This window comes from Nothobranchius furzeri, chromosome 1 (assembly GCF_043380555.1).
Source record: "Nothobranchius furzeri strain GRZ-AD chromosome 1, NfurGRZ-RIMD1, whole genome shotgun sequence".
In the NCBI taxonomy this organism is placed as follows: domain Eukaryota; kingdom Metazoa; phylum Chordata; class Actinopteri; order Cyprinodontiformes; family Nothobranchiidae; genus Nothobranchius; species Nothobranchius furzeri.
The window spans coordinates 34,663,320-34,686,228 of record NC_091741.1 but is presented as its reverse complement, the minus strand read 5'-3'; the positions used below and the strand labels follow the sequence as shown (position 1 = coordinate 34,686,228).

Sequence of the window (22,909 nt, the reverse complement as noted above, 5' to 3'; positions counted from 1 at the left end):
TTCCTGTTAACAAAGTTCAGATGGGAGGAGGAGAATGAAGAAATACGGGCTTACCTCCAACAAGAGCTGAAAAGATTACGAGCTGGGCAACAGAGTCTAGACAAACAGATGACGGACTCTGAAGAGAGAAACATAAATCCAGAGCCGATCATTCAGGACATTCAACGGGTTCTTCAGGAAGAGAGAGACAGTTTAGTAACGCTCCGACAAAACCTGGAGGAAGAGAAGCAACGTTTCCTGATGACTAAGTCAGAATCAGAGATGGAACAAGGGAGGATTTACGAAATCCTCCAGGAAGAATTAGACAATTTGCATTTGGGAAAACAAAGTCTGGAAACACAAGTGATGGACTTTAGGGAAGAGATTGCTGCAGCAGGTACGATCTTAGAAGAGAAGGAAACGGCTCTAGAAGAAGGGCTGGAGGGTCTGAGACTTCAGAGAGAAACTCTGGAGGAAGAAAAGACAAATTTCCTGTTAACAAAGTTCAGATGGGAGGAGGAGAATAAGGCAATACAGGCAAAAGAGCTGGAAAAATTCCAAATTAGGCAACAAACTCTCAAACAGATGACGGACTCTGAAGAGAGAAACATAAATCCAGAGCCGATCATTCAGGACATTCAATGGGTTCTTCAGGAAGAGAGAGACAGTTTAGTAACGCTCCGACAAAACCTGGAGGAAGAGGAACTAGAGTTTATGGAAACAAGGGAAGCAGAAAATCATCTTTTAAAGGAGAAACAACGAGCTCTGGAAGAAGAGGTTGAACTTTTGACTCAAGAGAAAATTATTTTTGAAGCGAGAATGGACGACACTGATAAAAAAATTGGAAGAATTCTCCAGCTTTTTCAAGAGGACCAGAAACATTTAGATCAGATCAGGCAGGAGCTGAAAGAGCAACCACAAGCGTTGGAACTGAACGCGGCATCTTTAAACGTGGAAGACGAGCAGCCACCTGTGGAGGACGGGTCAGACAGTCCCACAGCTGCGTCTAAAGATCTGGGGGAACGGAGTTTAGAAAAAACAAAGACAAATTCAGAAGAGGAGCATAAAGAAAAGCATGAATGCTTCCTAGATGAGTTCCAGTATTTAGAAGCTGGGAATCAGAGTTTAGAAGAACAGAAGATGGACTCTCAAGAGAACGAAAAAGATTCAGCCCAGATTCTTCAGGAGGCACAAACTCTGGCTGACCATGTCTTGGGAACTGAATACTCGTTAGGTACCCAGTACCTTGGTACCCAGCAGTGGGTTAGAGGGCACTTGTTACTTGGTACCCAATACAGGGGGCCTGGCTACGCAGCATGTCCTCATAATGATGAAACACAAAAGATGGAACTGAGGGAAGAAATGCAGAAAGCATCTTTAAACGTGGAAGACGAGCAGCCACCTGTGGAGGACGAGTCAGACAGTCCCACAGCTGCGTCTGAAGATCTGGAAGAACCGAGTTTAGAAAAAACTGTGAGTACCCAGGTACCCAGTGACGGGTACCCAACTGTTCCCGGTCTTCATGATGATAACGATGAGCTTCCAGAGAACCCCGGGCCAGTCCATGGGAGCGCTGAAGAAGACTGGGAGGCTGAAGAGCCAAGGCCTTCTACATCTGGCCTAGGATCCAGCTGGGACCAATCTGACTTCTACTGGAGATGTCTTCTTCCAGAACACCAATGAAGATCAGAAAAGCATATACAAGTGAAGTAAGGAGCTTGGGATGGGCTTAGATGTTTTAAAACTAGGAAACAGAGAATTTTAATCAGGAAAATGTAAAATTTTCAGAGAGAAGAAACTGAATGGGTGAGAGTAGACACTGCAAACCTGCAGGAACAGGACATGCAGGCGGAGGAAATAATACGAGCAGCCAATCTAAATTTAGTAAATAGTAACACACAGTAACACGAGGGATTAAACAAAGGCTCAAAGTTTAGAAGAGCCGAAAATTAACCTGAAGTTCTCCAAGAGCTTCTGCTGGAGGAAACAGGAATGGGTGAAATATTTTAGCTCTAACAATTACGCTTACCAGAGCTTCTAGTTTAGGTAGACTAAGAGTCAACACCTTAGATGGGTTGGCTCTTGATTTAAAATGCCACGACGTTAAAGAGCAAGTCACCCCCAAATCACATTTTTTTTTGCTGATAAACTATATAAAGGAGTGTCTAATCATGCTGCAGACACGTGTAGTCAATAATTTGGCAGTTCAGTGCATCTTGGTTAAAATTCAAATATTCTGCCTAAAACTGTCAGTGTTGCGCCGTCGTCAGGGAAAAATTCTGCACTGTATTTGAATTTAAATCTGCCACCACTATTGGCCAAGAGGTATGCTATGATGTCATCTGGTATATTATGATGTCATAATTCCATCGTGAGCCTGTGTGTGTTTGTATTTGTTAGCGGCTCCGCCCTCTCGGTCTGCCAAGCAACAGCATTTGTTGCATTTTTCAAACATGAAGTGGGAGTGGAGTTAGAATCTGGTAGGGGGTGACTTGCTCTTTAAAGAAGTTTTATACTATGTGTCTAGGATGTAGCTTCTTCCACCACCAGGTACTAAAACACAAAAAAAAAAAAAAAAAAAAAACGCAGCACAGGTGAGATCTCAACAGATCTAATCATTTGTGTCTCCGTGTGCTGCGTGGGGGTTTTCTCTGGGTGCTCCAGTTCACCCCCAACCCAAAATCCTAAAATCCTGGCACGTTAAGCCTAATTTATACTTCTCCGTCATCGCCACGAGGGAGAGACACGCTCGCACAGACGGAGACAGTTTGCCCTCGGACTTCTCCGTCTCCTGGGGAGTGTTGCAAAGCAATTCCCCGCCTGGACATTTAACCCTCTCAGGCTCAAAATAAGTTTTGATAAAAGGACGAACAACTAAGTCCTTCAGGGGTCCTTCTGAGTTAAAAATGCTCATGAAACACGTGTGTGGAGGAACCAGGTAGGTACTTCTCTGCATGGACTTCATGACCCAATACATGCAATGCATGCTAAAGACAAAGCAGGCTTCTCCTATGGTTGGATGGTATTTCAGCTCTCGTTCTGATGACTTAGGTTTGGGGTAAAATAAAGGTGAATTTATGTTCTAAACATAGATTATAGGTGTTTTAGAACATCGTGTGTTTGACGACGCCTGTTCAGAGTCATAAATCATTTATTAGCTGATAGATGAAATTCTGCATCCCTGACAAAAATCTAGGGAGGACCCCCGAGACCCCAACAACTCAAAAATATCAACATCAATTATGATAACGTATATGTATATTATCACTACAGTACATATACAAATTAGTGATCCTCTATATCTGGAAAAAATGTTTTCTTTATATAATTTCTTAAAGGCCCAGTGTGTGATATTTTTGCTTGTTTACTATCATCCTGTGTTTCCAGTTCACAAACGTGTCCTTTTTCACTAACATTTCTCATCAACGTCAAGTCTAAATATTCCTCTCAACTTGTAATTATACATTTTTATATACATAAACTGTGGTTGACCCTCCATGGTCATCCACCATCTTAAAGTACAGTAGCGGTTTAGGGACATAGGAGCTCCACGTTACCCGTTTGGACTATGACTGTAACCTGACCAAACCAGCAGAGGGCAGCAGTGAGCCCTGGCAGCATGGAGTCTGATAATTCAACTAAGAAATAGAAACGAATAGCTACACCGTTGCTGTACTTGTTAGTTTGAATAAAAAAACTATTAAATAAAAAGACACAAATTTTGTCAGCTCCTCATGTCCAACACAAGAAAGCCGCATATGTTCAGACCCTCGCCTGCTATTAGCTAGACACTAGCCTCCGATTAGTTTCCCTGACTCCCAAACTCACCTCAAGTTGTTCATTGGTCTTTTCCTAGTACCAGAACTCCCGATCCGGTCCCAACATGTCAGTACCAGAACTCCTGACCCGGTCCCAATGTGTCCGTTCCAAAGTACTCAAGTCGCCTCTCTTCTTACAGTAGGGCTGCAACTAACGATTATTTTCATAATCGATTAATCTGTCGATTATTTTTTCAATTAATCGATTAATCTGTTTGTTATTGTTTAGCTGTTTAACCTATTCAAGTGATGAATACATTTCAGTTAAGAAAAAGAAAAACATAAGAGAATTGTGCAGTTGACTGCAATCTATTTTATTGCACATGAACACAGTCAGTGGTGTAAAATGAGCTAAACAGTGCAAACTATCAGTCCAGAATAATTTTTTGGCATCAAAATATAAGAGGTAAATTCCATAAAAAATAATGTAGAATTGCTGGAGGGTGAGTGTCTTGTTCCCCATGTAGTTGTCCATCGTTGCTTGTTTTCTTCTGCATAAGAAACACAAATTGACTGAAATAAGTACACAATTAAAATAAAGCAGCACACACACTACAACACTAAATCAATATTATATTATTTGAATTAATTAACAATATACAGTGATCATTTATTTTGACAAAAATGTGTTGTGAGGTGTTTTAGTGTTAGATAGTAAAACAGCCTTTTAACAGTAAAAAAAGGGACTTTCTGAATTTCTCCTGTATTTAAAAATTGAAAGCGTACAACTATGCTGCATTATATTCACCTGGACACCGCTCGTCTGTATATTTTTCTCCGCGGAGTTGTCCTTTTTTGAATGAGGAACATAGTTATGGGTTTGTGCCGTTTTTCTCTTAACGAGAACATTCTTATAAACAGACGTGCTAAATTTGGCAAGCGCATGATTCACAACACGGAGATTCACTATTGCATTTAGTCAATCAGAAGTAGAACACCGTAGACTGACGCAGCAAAAAAACATGTTTAACATCCACTATAACGAACTCAGCTAAAACACTAAGTCCCAAATTGGATCTGCGTGTAGTGATGACCACTATATTTAGCTTATTTTCTGTTACTTACCGGGCTGGCTCTTCCTCTGCTGCATCAGCCCCCACATGTTTTCGTCTCAAATGTTCACTTAGGGACGTCGTGCTTCCGTGCTATGCTAGATGGTTTTAGCATATTTTGCAGGTCACCCGTCTTTTCATGGCATCTAGAGTGAAGTGCTCCCTTACTCGTGAGGTATTTGTCGGGTTTCTCTTCAGTTTTGTCGCTTCTATTTTTCTTCCGTATTTCTTCTTGTTCCGCCATCTCTCACAGCAAGATGAGCGTCAGTAACGTGTTACGTCATGAAAACCGAGGGCACTTATTGGCTCGTTTCTTCTTCTACGGCTCCACTGGTAGATCAGTGGCTCACTACTGCCACACACTGGCGGCAAATTTAACAGATTGTAACCGATGTCAGATTGTGGTAAAAATAACTTTATGCTGTAAAATGTGATTATTAAACAACTAATCAATGACTAAAAAAGTTGTTAACTATTTCAATAATCGATTATAATCGATTAAATCGATTAGTTGTTTCAGCTCTAAAAATTAGACACATTTTATTAACATCTGAATACTTACACAGAGTTTTGAATATTGTTGAACTCTTCCTCGTCAATGTTTGCTTCAATTCCCACACAAGATAACCTAAAAAAGTAATTATTGTTTACTTTTCCTGACAAATGTGACAGCCAAATACAGATACAACCTTGTACTTACAATTTGTGAAGATCCTTCTTTTTTAGTTTCACCTTGTTCCATCACCTCCTCCAAATTATCATCCCTATGACAATAAAATACAAGCACAAGAATATGATTAGAATCAATACATATTTTGTCATTTTGAAGGTAATAGACCTCGTCTATTGGCCGTCATCATCACCCTCTCCTTATTTTTTAGTGATGGGACGAACGACACTGGCGCGTCAGCACAGTGTCGACTGCACAAGAGTGAAACCCCGTATCGGTGCGTGTATCGCTTTAAGAAAATATCACGTGACCGACACAGGATTGTGTGTCGTTTGGATGCGCCGCGCCAAATTGTGTTTATAAGGAAGCAAACTGTATCGACATGTTGCGGATTTGTTGGTTAGAGTTTTGCTGTTTGCTGTTTGATTTTGGATTTTTCCTTACCTCACGCTCACTTCTCTCCGCTGACTTCATGGATCGTTCCAAGAAGTTTTCCCCAGTCTGGAATAATTTTGATCTTTTGACGCCAAAAAAGGTAAATTGTTTTCTCCATTTGGCAACGTTTACTGTTATTTCTGTATTGTAAATGTGTTTGTAGTCTTTCTCTGGTAAGAGGCTTAAATTGTTTTCAGATAAATTAACTATTTATTTTATTGTAGGTGAAGTGTCGGCTCTGCTCCACAGAGCTGTCTTACACAAATAAGAGCACTTCATCAATGCTGAGGCATTATAGAGCTCGGCATGGCAACGATGAATTGGTAGATACCCCAGGTATGTTGAAATTATCACCAAAAAATCTGAATTGTCAAAATTAGTCTATTACACACAAAAGGCTTTGTGTGACTCTGTAGTATTGCTTGTAAAATCCTTTTCATAAGCTTTTTAAAGCTTTTAAAAAAGTATTTCCTTTTGGCTTGCAGTTCCTAACAAGCAAGCAGTGGATGATGCTGTGGTTAACATGATCATCAAAGACTGCCAGCCACTCACCATTGTTGAAAATGAGGGATTCAGGGAGCTCCTGAAGCTTATTGCACCCTCATATGTTCTACCAAGCAGGAAGGTATGTTTAAGAAATGTTTGCTTTAATTAATCAACTACTTTCATGGTGTGTGTGTGTGTGTGTGTGTGTTTATGTAACATTGGTATTACAGTATTGGTATGTTTACTTGTAGGTCATCAAGGACTTGGTGAGCCAGAAATATGAAGAGGAAAAGGAGAAAACAAAAAAGGACCTCCAGAGCGTCATTGCTGTTAGTTTAACAGCTGATATGTGGACATCCATTAATATGGAGGCATATCTTGCCGTTACTTGCCACTATGTGGACAAAGAAAGCCATGAACTCTGTTCATCAGTCTTGGGAGTGCAGCATTTCCCTCAGAAACACACTGCAGAAAACATGGCCACAGTTAAAAGGAGCCTCATGGAGGAGTGGGGCATAGCAGGCAAAGTCAGGTGTCTTGTCACTGATGCAGCAGCAAACATGATTGCATGTGCTCGAATGCTGCAAGTACGGCAAACCATTTGCATTGCCCATTCCATAAATTTAATTGTAAGAAAATCATGTGATCAAATCTCAACACTAACAGAACTACGCAACAAAGCACGGCAAATTGTGACATACTTTCGATCAAGCACCATGGCCAAGGAAAAGCTCACTCAAATGCAGCAACAGCTGGGAACACCATTGCATAAATTAATAAATGAGGTGCCGACACGATGGAACAGCACCTACCACATGCTGGAGAGACTGACTGAGCAGAAGGAGGCAGTCTGGGTGTCACTGGCCTCATTAAAAACTGATCTCACTCCACTGACTCCAGAAGAATTTGAAATCATTGAAGAGATGCTCAGGGTGCTTGCTCCTTTTTACCAAGCCACAAGAGAACTCTCTGAGGAAAAAAGAGTCTCGGGGTCAAAGGTTATTCCATTGATGAGAATGATCCACATTGAGCTTCAACATCAATCTTCAACGGTGACAAAACCCACTGCTAAACAGCTGGCTGAAAATCTGTCAAAGCGGCTAACCGAGTCCATCTGCAACATGGAATCGCTCAGTGTGATGTCACTGGCAACATTGTTGGACCCCAGGTTTAAAACTGCTGGCTTTTTTAGTCCACTGAAAGCAACTGAAGCTGTCAAGAGACTGAAGTCAGAGTGTGCTGCTGAAATGAGGAGCCATGAGCCTGACCCAGCAGTAGAGGAGCCTAGCACTTCACGTGGATCAGAACACAGTTCAGGTATGAAAACACATTTCTTTGTGAATATTTGTTTATTTCTGCGGAAGTTTGTCATGTGATAGTAAACCAATGATTAACAGACTTATTTCCAATTTATTTGTTAGGACACAATCTCTGGAGGCACCTTGATATGGAGGTTGAGGAGAGCAGGATGACCTCTAATACTACAGCCAATTCCATAATTGAAGTCCAACGCTACCTGGCTGAAAGAAATGCACCGAGAACACAAGACCCATTACAATATTGGAAAAATAACCAGAATTTATATCCACACCTTTATCAACTCGCACTTCAATTCTTATGCACACCATCTTCATCTGTACCCTGTGAAAGAGTGTTTTCTAAGGCAGGGGAACTGGTGTCTAAGAGGAGAAATCGCCTTGGAGCAAACACACTGCACAAACTTTTGTTCCTCAATAAAAATGCATAAATGAATCCATATTTAGTCTTTTATTTTGTATGATCTAACACAGAGGTTAACACATTTACATAAGTTAAAACTTTTACTTCTGATTTTTATTAGACACATTCAGATTTAACATGCCAACTCATTGTAACATTTACACAAAGGTTATAAGCAAATGTTAAACTCCTTTCATAAACAACTTAACTTAAATTGAGTAAATTAAATTACATAATGATATATTTTGATTACAGGAAATTAAATTTTGCACACCTGGTGTGGGTTTGCAGCATGTAAGCTTTTCCATCTTATTTACCTGCAATGATTTTAGAAATACTGCAGGTGTCGCTATTGAGTGACCAACACAGTGTCAGTACAGTGCCGACACAGTTTGTCTAGTGTGTCAATACACTCCTTGAGGTATCATCATTCCATCACTATTATTTTTCTCCCTCTACTTATTACGCATTTCTCTGTATCCACTGAATTCCTTATTTACAAATAATTTCCTGTCTCTCTCTTTACATTTTAAAAACACAGTTGTGTTATTTTTTTCTCATAAACTTTGAAATAAAAATCTAATTTTTTAAAATATGTTTAATTTTGTTGTTGTGAAGTGCCTCAAGAGTTTTATCTTGAGAGGCGCTACATAAAATGTAGTTTTACTATTTATTTCTATACATTTTTTATAGTCATTCATTATCCCATTTCTAGAATTTTTTCAAAATAATCCACCACTAACTTAAAACAAACAGAGGCAAAATTATAATATTCCTGGTAGAGGTTTTTACGCAGCTATTTACCTTTCAGATGACTCTCCATGAATGCTAGACAGAGCTGGCACTGGTGTTGGAGAAATACACAGTTGGCGCTTCAATGGTGTAGATGTTGATGCTTCATATTTGGACTGATGACTGTAAAAAACAAAGCCCAAAAATTAGTGATCACAAGCTAAACAAGTCTCCCCAGCCTTCACAGATTTTTGCACGAGCTGATTATCATTCCTTTTATTTTAATATGGAGTTTTCACATAGGTAAGACCACAAACTCAGACGGTAATCTGTACACGTGGCCCACCCAGGTTAGCACAATATGTCTTTCAGTGCTAATGGAAACGTACGGTTTTGGATACGTTCCTGATCAATCACACCTAATTCTAACTGCTGAATCATCTCCTCAGACTTCTACAAGTACTACATGAGCTGCTGATTACTCATTTTAATCAAACACGCAGCTCAGGAAAGTGTAAACACCTAATTCAGCTTTCAAGATGCTAACTGAACCCCGCTAACGGGGAAGTTATAAACAAGAGCTTAAAACAATATACTGATGTGGCCTATAGTTAAACGCCACACTAATCATTAGCTCCCATACAAACAAAAAAACTAAAATCCCCTTTCGTTACTCATACTTCTTCCAAATATAGCATAACTAGTTTGACTAACATCGATTCATGTCGACTTAGCATTCAAGCTAATGCTACATTAGCCAATAGGACACCAAGCATACAAAGCTTGTTTGCTCTATTGCTTCTTTCAGTGAAAGAAAGATTATAAGTAAATTTATCCGAAAAACAATAAATAACTTACCTGTCTAAAAGATACTTTGCCAACTCTTCATCCGTTTTCAGGCCGTGTAGATCATGAAAATCTCTCCATCGTGTGTAAAACAATCTCCAATGTAAATTCTACTCGACTGTCTCAAACGTCTTAGAGCCACTTTTGAAGAAGGGCTTTAAAACTTTTTAAATGTTTTCTGAGATGTGGAAGGCAGTCGAGGAATCGGTAATTTGGGGTTTTGTTGCTCCATGTTTCTGCAGTAAGCCGAGTGAGGCGCGTGACACTATTGTACACGCTGAGACCGCTGTGCTCGATGATTGACAGCTGCCCCCTGGTGGAAACGCAGCGCTATTGGTCAACGCGTTAGGCTTGCAGAAATATTGGCTGAGCTCTACAGGGCAGGGGAGGGACTTAGGAGAAAATTGAAATATTAAAGATTATTTACTTTTTTTAATAAAATTGGGTCAGATGGTCAAAATCAAACATTTTTAAAGTTATTCTACATTTAAATGTTGCAGACTGTGCCTTTAATCCCATTAACTGAATGTATTATGTATTACTCTATGCCTGAAAGCGTTCTTATTCACACCCACCCCCACACACGCATTCCTGTCTTATCTCATGAGATAAATAAACTGGAAGGGCAGCTGCACCTTGCAGTTGTAAGCCTCGAGCCTTTGAGCATCTGCCCTGATTTGCAAACAGTAACTCGTGTGATTGTCTCTTTTCCCTTTGCTGCAGGTATTAGGTGATTGATAAAATCCCTAACAAGGTGTCACATGGTCAAATGAGCATGATTTGATTGGCTGACGTTTGCTTTGGCCCGGGTCACCAGGTCACCTGATTTCTGCTGAAGATCTGCTGCGGAATAAAAACTGAAAAATATTCTGTTGAAATTCTGTTGTTTAATTTTTAAAGATGAAAATCTGGATTAATTTTAGGAGATGAAACTTTCGCTGCTGGATTATATCGGACGGCATCAAAAATCTCCGATCCAAGCAGTCCGTTAAGGTTCACATTTTTGCAACCAATGGTTAAGAAAAATTTATTTGTTTTTTCATACTTACTGTTATTGGCTCTTGTTCTCTGACACAGTAATATCACTGGATCAAGCCTTTCACAAATTCCACACTCCGAAACAGTCAGTCTGTAGGATTTGTGCTGCTATCGTATCGAATTGATATTGGTATCCGTCAATCCTGAAGGCTGCAATATCGCTATCGTATCGGAAGTGAAAAGGTTGCATCGGGACAGCCCTATCCTCCACATCCTCCTACCAGTCTTACAGTTAAATCCCGGCGGAGGCTTTTTGGGCTGGCCGCTGTATGTATACTGTTTTTGCCGACATAAAGGCAAAATAATCATTTCAGCGTTCACCTCCATCACTGCATCAACGTTTTTTGTTATTAATAATCCAAACAGAGATGAACACTCTTTGGGCTGCGTTCAGCTTCACCAGCAAAACAAAACAAAGATTTCTGCTCAGTTTTACGTTTTTATTTTCTTAACCAACATTTTACTGGTTAATATTCACTCATTCATTTTTTCTCTGCACTCTCAGAATCTTAAAGTACAAGAAAAACTTTGGGTTGAAATGAGAAAATCCTTCCGATAGAGTAAACTACGGACTTCTGCCATCGCCGTGCTGCAATCCCACCTAAAGTCTCTGTAAGGATCTTTCTGGTTTGTTTAGTCATCAGAGACGCTTCACTCCAGCGACGTCTCGCCTGCGTGGACCTTCGTGTGACGGTTCAGACCACAGACGGAGCTGAAACCCTCTCCACACGCCACACAGGCGTACACCTTCTCACCTGTGTGTGTTTTCATGTGATTCTTTAAGCCGTGCAGGCGGATGAATCTTTTCCCGCACGTGTCGCAGACGTGCGGTTTCTCGTCCGTGTGGGTCTTCTTGTGGCGGTTCAGCTTCGACGCGTTAACAAATTTATTCCCACACAGGCTGCAGACGTACGGCCGCTCGCCCGTGTGGATTCTCATGTGGATCTTCAGAGTGTCCGTGTATTTAAAGTTTTGACCACACGTCACACAGGTGTGCGGCTTATCGTCCGAGTGGCTCGACAAATGCTTCTTAAAACTAGAAGGGTCGGAAACGCTTTTGCCACAGATGTTACAAAGGTACGGCTTCTCGCCCGTGTGCGTTCTCGTGTGCAGCAGAAGTTTATCACTTCTCCGGAACATTTTCCCACATGTTCTACAACCCAAGGGCTTCTCGTTGGTGTGCGTTTTCATGTGGAGTACGTAAGAAGCCCGATAATCAAAACCTTTCCCACAGACTTCACACGAAAACCGTTTGGCCCCCGTCTTACGGTCACGCTTCCTCTGGGATTCCTCCTCAGAGGCGTCTCTGCAGGTGTCTTCACCTAGAAGCTCTCCTCTGAAGCCCCTCGCACCGAGAGTCTCCGAGCTGGTACTCGTCTCCTCCTTCAGCACAAGCTGCTCTCCACCCTGACTGGTGCAGGGCTCCTCTTCCTGCTCCTCTTTAACCCGTGAAGGTTCTAGATCATCCTCCTCCAGACCGGAAGGCTCCTCCTGGTCAGAAAGGTGATCATCAGGGAGAACCTCCTTTTCTTCCTCCTCCTCCCGTTTAATGTCATCTTATTGGAGGAACATACAAAAAAGAGTTTATGAATTAAAAGACATATTTGAACAAATTATCTGTGTTTTTGTCGTCGATCTGCCAGCTTATAATCTGATATCTGAACATAGTTTGTCTGTTTATTTGTGTCCAGACATGTTTGATATGAATATGAAATGATATCAAAGGTCTGAGCTATGAAACCTTTAGAAGGGTGGTTGTTCGTTTACCGGCCTTCAGCAAAGTGCACTTGGAGGAAGTGCGCCGTAACGCTTCGAGTGCACAAGTGTGCAAATAATTGCCAGATTGAGACAGGGAGCATCGTGTCATCAGACCGGGATGCTGGTCGCTTTGCTACTAAAAAAAACTTTATTAGCAACTTTCAAACAAACAACCAAATTATTATTTGACATGAATTTGCACCTTTTGCTGCTTTGTCTAAAAGTTTTAGAGCACCAGCTAATAGTCCTAAAACTATTTTTATTAGAAAATATATGTTTTCACAAAAGGAACTTGAGCCTGTTCTCCTGCAGCAATGGATTGTGGGTAATACACTTGACCCAAGTCTGCATCGATGCAGACTTACTTGGGTCAAGTGGATCAAGGGTGCAAAAGGGGCGTGATCAACTTCCGCACTTGAGAATCGGGACACCATACGCGCTCACACCCCTGGTCGGGATCGCGTAATTGAAGGGTGCACATGTGGAAGTGTGAGTGTTGGGATTGGGCCTAGCTCTGCATCGATGCAGACTTCAGCAAAGGTTATCACCCACAATCCACTGCTGGGAATCTTACGGAGACTGGCTCAAGTGTCCTTTCTGTAGGTCCGCATTTTCAACAATAATTATTGAAATATTGAGTATGTGATGGTCACAACCACGTGTTTCTCTGTTGGAAAGTGGTGAAATATATAGTTAACTGATGCTGGAGTTTATTTTGGGACACGACACGCCAGAATTTAATCACTTGTTTACATATTTATATTACAGACTGCTGAGTCAACAATTTAATGTTGTGGTTAAAAATATTTTTTCCTTTGATCAGGAAAAAAACATTTGGAATGTTTACGGAAAATCAATCTTCAATATTATAAACATTTCTTTTATCATTTTCTCTTTTTCCCAAAATGCAAAAAGTTCCTTTTAAGACGATTAATAGGGTTAGGGCTCTGAATATTGGGACTAAGGTTTAACGTAGACAGCGATTAATGCTAATTCTGTCAAACAAGTGTTTGTTTGAAAGTTGTTAATAAAGATTTTTTAAAGCAGCACAAACAGCAACGCTGGCATTCCCGCGTGCGCCTCCTCAGGACTGGAGCTGCACGCCATGTGGTTCAGATTTAAAGAAAACTATGTCCCTAATTAACTTTAACGGAGACTGTAGGAGTTCCCATAAATCCTATTTTGTGTTTAAAATATTCTGCTGGTAATTGTGAAAACTTTAGTGCAGGTTTGAACCGAAGTTAGCAAACTGAAGCTGATCCAAACATTCTAGCAGCATCGCCCTTTAGCCAACCTGAATGCTAATTCCAACGTCGTTTATTTGGCCCGAGAAAAGCATCTGAATTTTAAAGCGACAGTAAACGGTCAGTTACGCTCTTTAAGCCCATCTACACGTTCCAACAACACGGTTACTAATATTAAAGCTTCCGTACCGATTATTTGCATCCTCGCTTCTGTCTTCATGGCGTCCAGCATTCTGCGCTGATGGAGGATCTGCTCTTCCGTGTGGATGATCGCGTTTTCACACTCAGCGAGTATGTCTGCTCCAGCAGCAGCTAACCGCTGCCTGATTGACTCCCTCCAGTTCCCTAAATTAGCCATTCTTAAACTTAGCAAGGGCGACCGCTAGCTCCACGACTAGCTCTGCTTCCCGCTCTGACTTCCGGTTGGCCTTCTTCTTTGGTTAAATGCAGCGTTAACTTAAGGTGTTTCTGCCCCCTGCCGGTTGAAACTAAAGCCTAACTTGTTCGGATGCTAATGACTCCAGTCACAAACGCACAGATTTTTAAAGGAATTGAATGAGTTTGTGGCTAAATGTAAAACCAGAATAGAAGAAATACTGAAGAAATACACTCCGTGAATACACCTTTTTCCCTCGAGGCTTGACCGCAGCACACCCTAGTGGCCAGTGGTGACCTCTGCAAATACAACAGAAAATTCCTTTATTGGGGAAGTTTTGGTGTAACAGCAGCAAAGCAGATTAACAAAAATATTAAATAAAAGAATATAAAGGTTGTCCTGTGAATAATGTATGTGTATGTAAAAATATCTAAGACTGATTTGATTTGACATGTGAAAATACTGTAACTACAGTAGAATATTTACATGACAAGATGAATGGAAATGTGCAGATGAGGTAGGAGTGAGTTTACTTTTAAAATGCAGAAACACTTAAATCCAGGGTTTAATATAATTTTGTCTTATTTTTAAGGTTTTGAAGTGTCTGATACTGTTTCTAGGCCTGTGTGTTTCACACATGTTGATGTCACATGTTTGGAAATTGTCCATGTTGATATTTTAAGATTCCAAAACAGTAACTAAATGAAGAGGTTTGATGGTGTAAAGCAGTAAGAGTCATATTGAATGTAAGGAGAAAATGATCTGAAGAGGGAAATTCTTCCGCAGTAGTCATTCGGACATGTCCTTTGGAATGTGTCAGGGTTTCCATAAACTGCTGAAAGTCAGTTATCAAGACATCTTGTCCTTATGTGCTCACCACAGAGCTCTGTGAACAGCCAGCCTCTTTAGCAATGACGGTTTCCCTCCTTGTGGAAGGTGTCAATGGTCGTCTTTTGGACAGATGTCAGGTCAGCAGTCTTCCCCATGATTGTGTAGTCTACAAAACTAAACAGACACCTAAACGAGCTAAAAGATCTCTAAGTGACATAGCTGAAACTCACACATCATTATTTATCCTTTAAATTTAAGTACCACATACAGTACAGGCCAAAAGTTTGGACACACCTTCTCATTCGATGTGTTTTTTTAATTTTCATTGGTAGATTCTCACTGAAGGCATCAAAACTATGAATGAACACATGTGGAGTTATGTACTTAACCAAGAAAGGTAAATAACTGAAAAAAAATTTTATATTCTTTTTTTTTTTTAAATAGCCACCCTTTGCTCTGATTACTGCTTTGCACACTCTTGGTATTCTCTTGATGAGCTTCAAGAGGTAGTCACCTGAAATGGCTTTCCAACAGTCTTGAAGGAGTTCCCAGAGGTGTTTATTTTCATGACCATGACCAACATGTGCTAACATGTGGCATTTCGGCCGCTTGTACCCGCGATCTCGTTCTTTCGGTCATTACCCAAAGCTCATGACCATAGGTGAGGATTGGGACGTAGATCGACCAGTAAATCGAGAGCCTGGCTTTCTGGCTCAGCTCCCTCTTCACCACGACAGATCGGCTCAGCGTCCGCATCACTGCAGACGCCGAACCAATCCGCCTGTCGATCTCCCGATCCCTCCTACCCTCACTCGTGAACAAGACCCCGAGATACTTAAGCTCCTCCACTTGAGGTAGGACCTCTCCCCCGACCCGGAGTTGGCAAACCACCCTTTTCCGGTCGAGAACCGTGGTCTCAGATTTGGAGGTGCTGAAAAAGTCAAACACCAAAAAACTAAATCTAGGCTACAGATGTATAAATACCAAAAGCACGCCGAATTGCTTCTGTGTATGAAATGTGAGATAGTAATAAAGCAGACTATAAATACATTTAAATATTATTTTGAGGGAAATAAAAAAGTTGGGGTTTAGTTGGGATTGGAAATGCTGGATGAAGTTGACTTAATGAATTTTTCCCTTAAATAAGATAATTAAATGCTAAACTATCTTCCAGAAAGCCCAGTGAGCGCTGCAGGACTTCAGTCAGGAGGAAGTGGAGATGAGAACAGGGAGTGATGCTTTTATTCTTTAAATCTGGTAGTAACAATAATAACTTAATAAATTATAAGTAAATAATAAGTTAATGACAGTGTGTTTTCTAAGGAGCTTGTAGCCACTGTCCCTCCTCAAGACCGAGCTGAAATCATCTTCTGGATGTTAGATGACTGTGAGCTGGATGCAACCAACCGACCAACCAACCAAACAGTCGTGTGTTTGCATCTGAAATTATTTATTTAACAAAAAATTCCCATAAGGGTTAAAGTAAATATCAATAAATTATCCATCTGAACAGAATCTATGAACCAAATGTCAGCAGAGACATGAAAACACCACAGAAAACAACCGTAAGGTGTCAGTAGGTCCTGCTGAAGCGTCGGTTGATCTTATGAACAGGAATGCTGATGGTGAGGTCGATGAGCAGGAACTGGTTCTGCTCCTCCAACCAAACCAGCTGCATGTACGCCCTCCCGTCTGGCTGCTGGAACAGCAGCATGTAGTTGTCGCTGCCGTAGTCCTCCCTCGGCACCGGGACGGTGTAAACAGGCGAGCTGATGCACCAGAAGGGTTTCTGGAACTCGTCCACCAGAGTCAGACTCAGGAAGCAGCAGTTCTATGAAAACATGAAGGAGAGCTTCTAAACGGTGAGAATGACACAACTCGCCCTGAGCCGTTCAGTTATGAAGCTAAACTAATAACCACAGTGTTGTCTGGCATTAATCCACAGCTGAGCCGAAGACGTGACTGAAAGGCGTTTTAAATGTTTCACCTGTAATACTAGAACAGAAAAGGTCACAAAAACAGTTTAGTTTTCATCCAAATACCAATAAAACTAAAGATGTTGGTATCACGTTTTTGCTCCCGATCCAATTTTGAGTCCTTTGATTTTGAGTATCTGCCGATACCGAGTCCCGATCCAATACTTTTCAGGAAAGCGTTAAAAAAAGAAGAAAACACATCCAAGTTGTCCTTTAAGTTTCACTTTCACTTGTTTAGGAAGGACACCGATTAAAAAACGTGTTTATAATATGAATATTTTCAAAAGTAGCAGCATTGCTCCTAATTTAAGTCGTTTACTCCCTCAGTATGCAGCTGTATTTAAGTAAGCATATTCCTGTGACGGAGGATGCACATGGCATCCAGGGCCAGATTATCATTGCAGGGGCCCCTGGGCACAATGTGCTTAGCCCCTTGTCTCCTGTCTCCTTCCTCCTCTTGTCTCCTTTTCCCTTCCTCCTCGTGTCTCCTGTCTCCTTCCTCCTCTTGTCTCCTGTTCCCTTCCTCCTCGTGTCTCCTGTCTCCTTCCTCCTCTTGTCTCCTGTTCCCTTCCTCCTCTTGTCTCCTGTCTCCTTCCTTGTCTTGTCTCCTGTTCCCTTCCTCCTCTTGTCTCCTGTCTCCTTCCTCGTCTTGTCTCCTGTTCCCTTCCTCCTCTTGTCTCCTGTTCCCTTCCTCCTCATGTCTCCTGTTCCCTTCCTCCTCATGTCTCCCGTTCCCTTCCTCGTCTTGACTCCTGGCTCCTTCCTCCTCTTTTTGTCTCCTCTTGTTGGTCTCCTCTCTTGCCAAAAAACTGTTTTCTGGCCTTCCTATTAGTAAGCTAATTTACGATATCATCAAAGTCAAGATTCCTGACAAGCTGAGATTCAATAGCCATCAGTGACAGTGCACTGAGGCGCTGTTAAGTTTGTGTTGTTCCCAGTTCATTTTTTATTCTTGCCATTTGTGAAAATGGTTGTTCCCCTTCACAATTTGTAACTGGTAGAGTTAGAAAACTCTGCAGGGCCACAAACACATTAGGGAAGATGAACTGTAGACTATATTTTAAAAGAACCTGCAGTAGTTTTGGAGGAGTCTTATCTTGAAACACTGAAACTGGATCATTTCATCTGCCAGATTTTCATCCAGATCTGATGGGTACAGTGCAGTGAGTACATCAGCTTGTTTGCAGACGGCAGCCAGGTCCTTAAAAAACGTGTCAATGGATGGAATACTTTTGATCAAACATGCCTCCTTCTCCTCTGTCTTTCGTTTAAAGCAGCCGCTTCTGTTTTCGCTCATCTTTGCCTCTCCTACGTACTACCCACAATCCGCCCAGCGAGCGCAGTGCTTATTTATAGACTTCAGTCTAGGGGTGGGGCATGTTACTATGGTTACCGCAGATGCACGGTACGAATTATGTAACGTTATTGGTTTAGAAAAATGATCACGATCTTATTGGTTATCTGATATATGTCTGAAATTCGAAGGAATTCTTTCTCCAACGTTAAGACTGCTGCACAAAAAAATTAATAAATAAAAAGACTGCTGCTCACGTGGACCCCCTTGTGGCTGTGGGCCCCTGGGCCTGTGCCCAGTTTGCCCATATTATAATCCGGCCTTGGTAACGTCTCAACAGGCAGGCTAACATTTCCCAGCACAACACCTGCAGCGACCGCGTTCAGCTCCAGTGCTGCAGGAAACTTAATCTGGCGTTTTCTAGTTTGTTGGCAAGTTCTCTTTGTCTAGCGTATTTTTCTCTGTCGGCTGGCTTTGGGTCGTAGCCTGAGTTCACTGTTAGCGGCCAACTGGGAATTAATGGAGACCTGGGGCCCCATTCATCAAACGTTTGTAGAAATATTCCTACATTTCTTACTGAGCAAAATTTACAATGTTCATGCAAACTATCAAACGCCTCATTTCTGAAACATGCGGTGGCCTGTCGTACGCATGTTCCTCCGTAATCGTCCGATGATAAATCCCACATGTGCTACCCAGGTGCTCGTGTTCCCTCTCAGTCATTTGCATACAGAAACTCACTCAATTAACCATACTTGGTCACACTACATCCTCAACACGAGGGAATTCCCTGCGTTCTACCCGGAAAAAAACAAAATTTTGTTGCGAGATGGAGACACTGGCTGCTGAAGTGCAAAAGAACCAAACGAGTTACAGAGGTCGCAAACGCGGTCGGGACAGAGGAGAGGTTACCGTTAGAAATAGAGTAGACCCGCTGTCTGGTTACCTTGACAACGCGTGTGTGACTGGAAAGCAAAGGTGGTTCTGGGATTTCTCGTAGCTGCTTTAGTTGTAAAATTGAATATGGACTGGTATGGGATTGGGGTGGTTTGTCTGTCGCTCCACAAAGGGTCCTAAATCACAGCATAGGTCCAGATGGAACTTCTGTCAGTGCATTCATGGAAACGTGTTTACTCCAGAGAGCATGCTCTGACAAATCCGTAAGAAGAAGAAGAAACAATTTTTTATTTAGCGCATCTCAAGCTAAACCACGAGGTGTTTCACAAGGACATAAAAATAATATATCCACCCATCCATTTTTGGATGATTACCCGGGGTCAGGTCATGGGGGCAGCAGCCTAAGCAGAGAGGCCCAGACTTCCCTCTCCCCAGCCACTTGGGCCTGCTCCTCCAGGGCAAATCCAAGGTTTTCCCTGGCCAGGTGAGAGACATAGTCCCTCCAGCATGTCCTGGGTCTTCCTTTAGGTTTTCTCCCGGTTGGACGTGCCCGGAAAACCTCACCAGGGAGGCATCCTAACTAGATGCCTGAGCCACCTTAACTGGCTCCTCTCGACATGGAGGAGAAGCGGGTCTACTCTGAGACCCTCCCAGATGACCAAGCTTCTCACCCTATGTCTAAGGGAGAGCCCAGGCACCCTGCAGAGAAAATGAATTTAGAAGGCCAAATAGAAAGTGGCACTAAGCCACAAGGCGCTCCTACTAACAGGTCTCAGAGTTTCACCAAAGCTAGGAGCCTCCCACCGGCTGGTGAAGGGAGCCCTAAGTCGCCAAAACTTGGTGGTTACAGACATTGTTTCTTTTAAAGAAAAGCGGGGTTCATCCTACTGCTCTAGGAGAGTCGTCCCGCTCAGGCAAGCGCCGACCTCCCTCTGACGGGTATTCAACGATTCGTAACCGTAGGGACTACAGCCCTGCCCCAAGGCCGAGATCTGGTTCTAGGAGCGTGTCTCCTGGAGCAGTTGGTGCCGCATTGAGATCTGCACTTCGTGTCCTGGAGAAAGACCCGGCTACATATAAGACGATCCTGTCCCTCTCTTTGGCAGAGAAGTGTACACACGCTCCTGCACCTACTGAACCTGTGTGGGACTCAGTGGCAGCGGTGGTTCCTACAGAGGTGAAATATGCCACAACGATGCGTCCGGTGACACCTGTGACCTCAACGAGGTCTGGTGTGGTCGCTTCCGTTAGCGCTTGCCCTCTAGTATCCAAAGCACCTGGCACCAAATCCGGTAATCCTTACTCGCCGGACAAACCTCCACTAAGGTTTCTCTGTGATATCGTTGGTGAGGGTCCTAATGAGAAACCTCACATTCTGGTGACCCTTGAGGGGTTGCTTGACTGTGAGGGCATCTTGGACTCTGGTTCAGACTTCACCATCATGTCCCGTTCTCTTTGGGAGCGAGTCCGTTTGACTGCGGCTGGACAGGGTCGTGTCTTAAAACTCACGCCCTGCGCCGTGGACATCAGTCCTTACTCTCCAGGCCAAATGACCTTGTCGTCTATGGTGTTCCTTTAAATTTCAGTGGGTAGCATGTCCGCGAGTCACCCAGTGTTTGTGTCTGACATCGAAGCTTTGCCTTTCCTGTTGGGGGAGGACCTGCTTAGTCACTTTAAAACTGTTATTTCATTCGGTGAATGGAGGCTCTGGACTCGGTTGACTCATCTAGCAGACAAATTCTTTTACACCCAGATTTAAAAATTTCTTTCAGATACAAAGATTCTGATAAACATCTAGCTTACATCACACCACCTCACACATTGCATTCCATCACCGCATATTCACTCCATCACATCTCATTATTCATATCATGTCATGCATAATCATTAGTTTAGAAAAGAATAAAATTCCTTTTTAACTATATACTTGACTGTCTGAATTAATACGAAGTGTGTTTATGGTCCCTGAACATTTTCCATCCATCCATCCATCCATTTTCATCAGTTTATCCGGAGTCGGGTGACAGGAGCAGCAGCCTAAGGCGAGAGGCCCAGACTTCCCTCTCCCCAGCCACTTGGGCCAGCTCTTTCAGGGAAATCCCAAGGTGTTCCCTGGCCAGGTGAGAGACATAGTCCCTCCACCGTGTCCTGGGTCTACCTTTAGACCTCCTCCTAGTTGGACGTGCCAGTAAAACCTCACCAGGGAGGCGTCCAGGAGGCATCCTGACCAGATGCCAGAGCCACCTCAACTGGCTCCTCTCGATGTGGAGGAGCAGCGGGTCTACTCCGAGTCCCTCCCAGATGACCGAGCTTCTCACCCTATCTCTAAGGGAGAGCCCAGCCACTCTTCGGAGAAAACTCATTTCGGCCGCTTGTATCCGCGATCTTGTTCTTTCGGTCACTACCCAAAGCTCATGACCATAGGTGAGGGTAGGAACGTAGATCGACCGGTAAATCGAGAGCTCCGCCTTCTGTCTCAGCTCTCTCTTCACCATGACAGACCGGTACAACGCCCGCATCACTGCAGATGCAGCACCAATCTACCTATCGATCTCACGCTCCAGTTTTTCCTCACTCGTGAACAAGACCTCGAGATACTTAAACTCCTCCACTTGGGGCAGGACCTCATTCCTGACCCGGAGAAGGCATTCTACCCTTTTCCGAATCAAGACCATGGTCTCAGATTTAGAGGAGCTAATTCTCATCCCAGCTGCTTCACACATGGCTGCAAACCCCTCCAGCGAAGTGGAAGTAGTTGGAACACACCCTGGGATTGAGGAGGTCTTCGAAGTATTCTGCCCACCGATCCACAACGTCCTGAGTAGAGGTCAGCAGCACACTGTCCCCACTATAGATAGTGTTGGTAGTGCACTGCCCAGTGGGGGGCAACTAGTGTGCACACCCCTGCTCGGCGCCTCTCAGTGGGAGCAACTCCAGAGTGGTAGAAAGTCCAATCCCTCTCAAGGAAACTGATTCCAGAGCCAGAGCCATGCGTTGAGGTGAGTCCGACTATATCTAGTCACAACCTCTCAACCTCACACACCAACTTAGGCTCCTTCCCCACCAGAGAGGTGGCATTCCATGTGCCAAGAGCCAGCTTCTGTAGCCGAGGATCAGACCGCGAAGGTCCCTGACCTCGACTACCAACCGTGACACACTGCACCTGACCCCTTTGGCCCCTCCCACGAGTGGTGAACCCATGGGTTCAGCCAATGACATCTTATTGGTCCTACTTAATTTGCAGCCGTCACGCTATAAAGTGTGAACACTACATACCCCAAACTCTCAAGTACCCCCCAGAGGGCCCCCCCGAGGGACGCGGTCAAATGTTTTCTCCAGATCCACAAAACACATGTAGATTATGTTTATGTTTATTCATTTAGCAGACACTTTTATCCAAAGCGACTTACAATTTCAAATCTATAGGGCATGTTGTGATCTGTGGAGGAAACCGGAGTACCCCGAGGAAATCCACGCATGCATGTGGAGAACACGCAACTCCACGCAGAAAGGCCACAGCCGAGTTTCGAACCTGCAACTTTCGTGCTGTGAGGCAACAGTGCTAACCACTGCGCCACCATGCAGCCCATGGGCAGATTGGTTGGGCAAATTCCCATGCACCCTGCAGGACCCTCCTAAGGGTATAGAGCTGGTCCAGTGTTCCACTGCCAGGAAGAAAACCACATTGCTCTTCCTGAATCCGAGGTTCGACAATTCGCCGGCCCCTCCTCTTTACTTTACCAGGGAGGCTCAGAAGT

At 43.0% G+C, this 22,909-nt stretch overlaps 3 protein-coding genes across 3 annotated transcripts in view; 1 reads left to right on the top strand and 2 right to left on the bottom strand.

Moving 5' to 3' along the window:
• Nucleotides 1–5,411: 5,411 nt before the first annotated feature.
• On the bottom strand, nucleotides 5,412–14,692 carry LOC107373056 (zinc finger protein 501). Its single transcript, XM_054739902.2, has 5 exons — nucleotides 13,967–14,692; nucleotides 9,750–12,331; nucleotides 8,964–9,074; nucleotides 5,550–5,613; nucleotides 5,412–5,477 (listed from the first exon to the last, which is right to left on the bottom strand). The coding sequence occupies exons 1-2, from the start codon at nucleotides 14,133–14,135 to the stop codon at nucleotides 11,427–11,429; spliced, it is 1,074 nt and encodes a 357-aa protein (XP_054595877.1). The 5' UTR covers nucleotides 14,136–14,692; the 3' UTR covers nucleotides 5,412–5,477; nucleotides 5,550–5,613; nucleotides 8,964–9,074; nucleotides 9,750–11,426.
• LOC129163290 (E3 SUMO-protein ligase ZBED1-like) lies at nucleotides 6,187–8,192 on the top strand. Its single transcript, XM_070553961.1, has 4 exons — nucleotides 6,187–6,290; nucleotides 6,440–6,579; nucleotides 6,692–7,757; nucleotides 7,862–8,192. The coding sequence occupies exons 1-4, from the start codon at nucleotides 6,236–6,238 to the stop codon at nucleotides 8,185–8,187; spliced, it is 1,587 nt and encodes a 528-aa protein (XP_070410062.1). The 5' UTR covers nucleotides 6,187–6,235; the 3' UTR covers nucleotides 8,188–8,192.
• Nucleotides 14,693–16,417: 1,725 nt separating the features above from the next.
• Nucleotides 16,418–22,909, bottom strand: part of LOC107395250 (F-box only protein 15) — a 38,559-nt gene continuing 32,067 nt past the window's right edge. Inside the window, exon 11 of the mRNA XM_054739899.2 lies at nucleotides 16,418–16,815. Coding sequence (XP_054595874.2) covers nucleotides 16,558–16,815 — 258 coding nt within the window. The 3' untranslated portion in view covers nucleotides 16,418–16,557. The remainder of the gene's footprint in view (nucleotides 16,816–22,909) is intronic.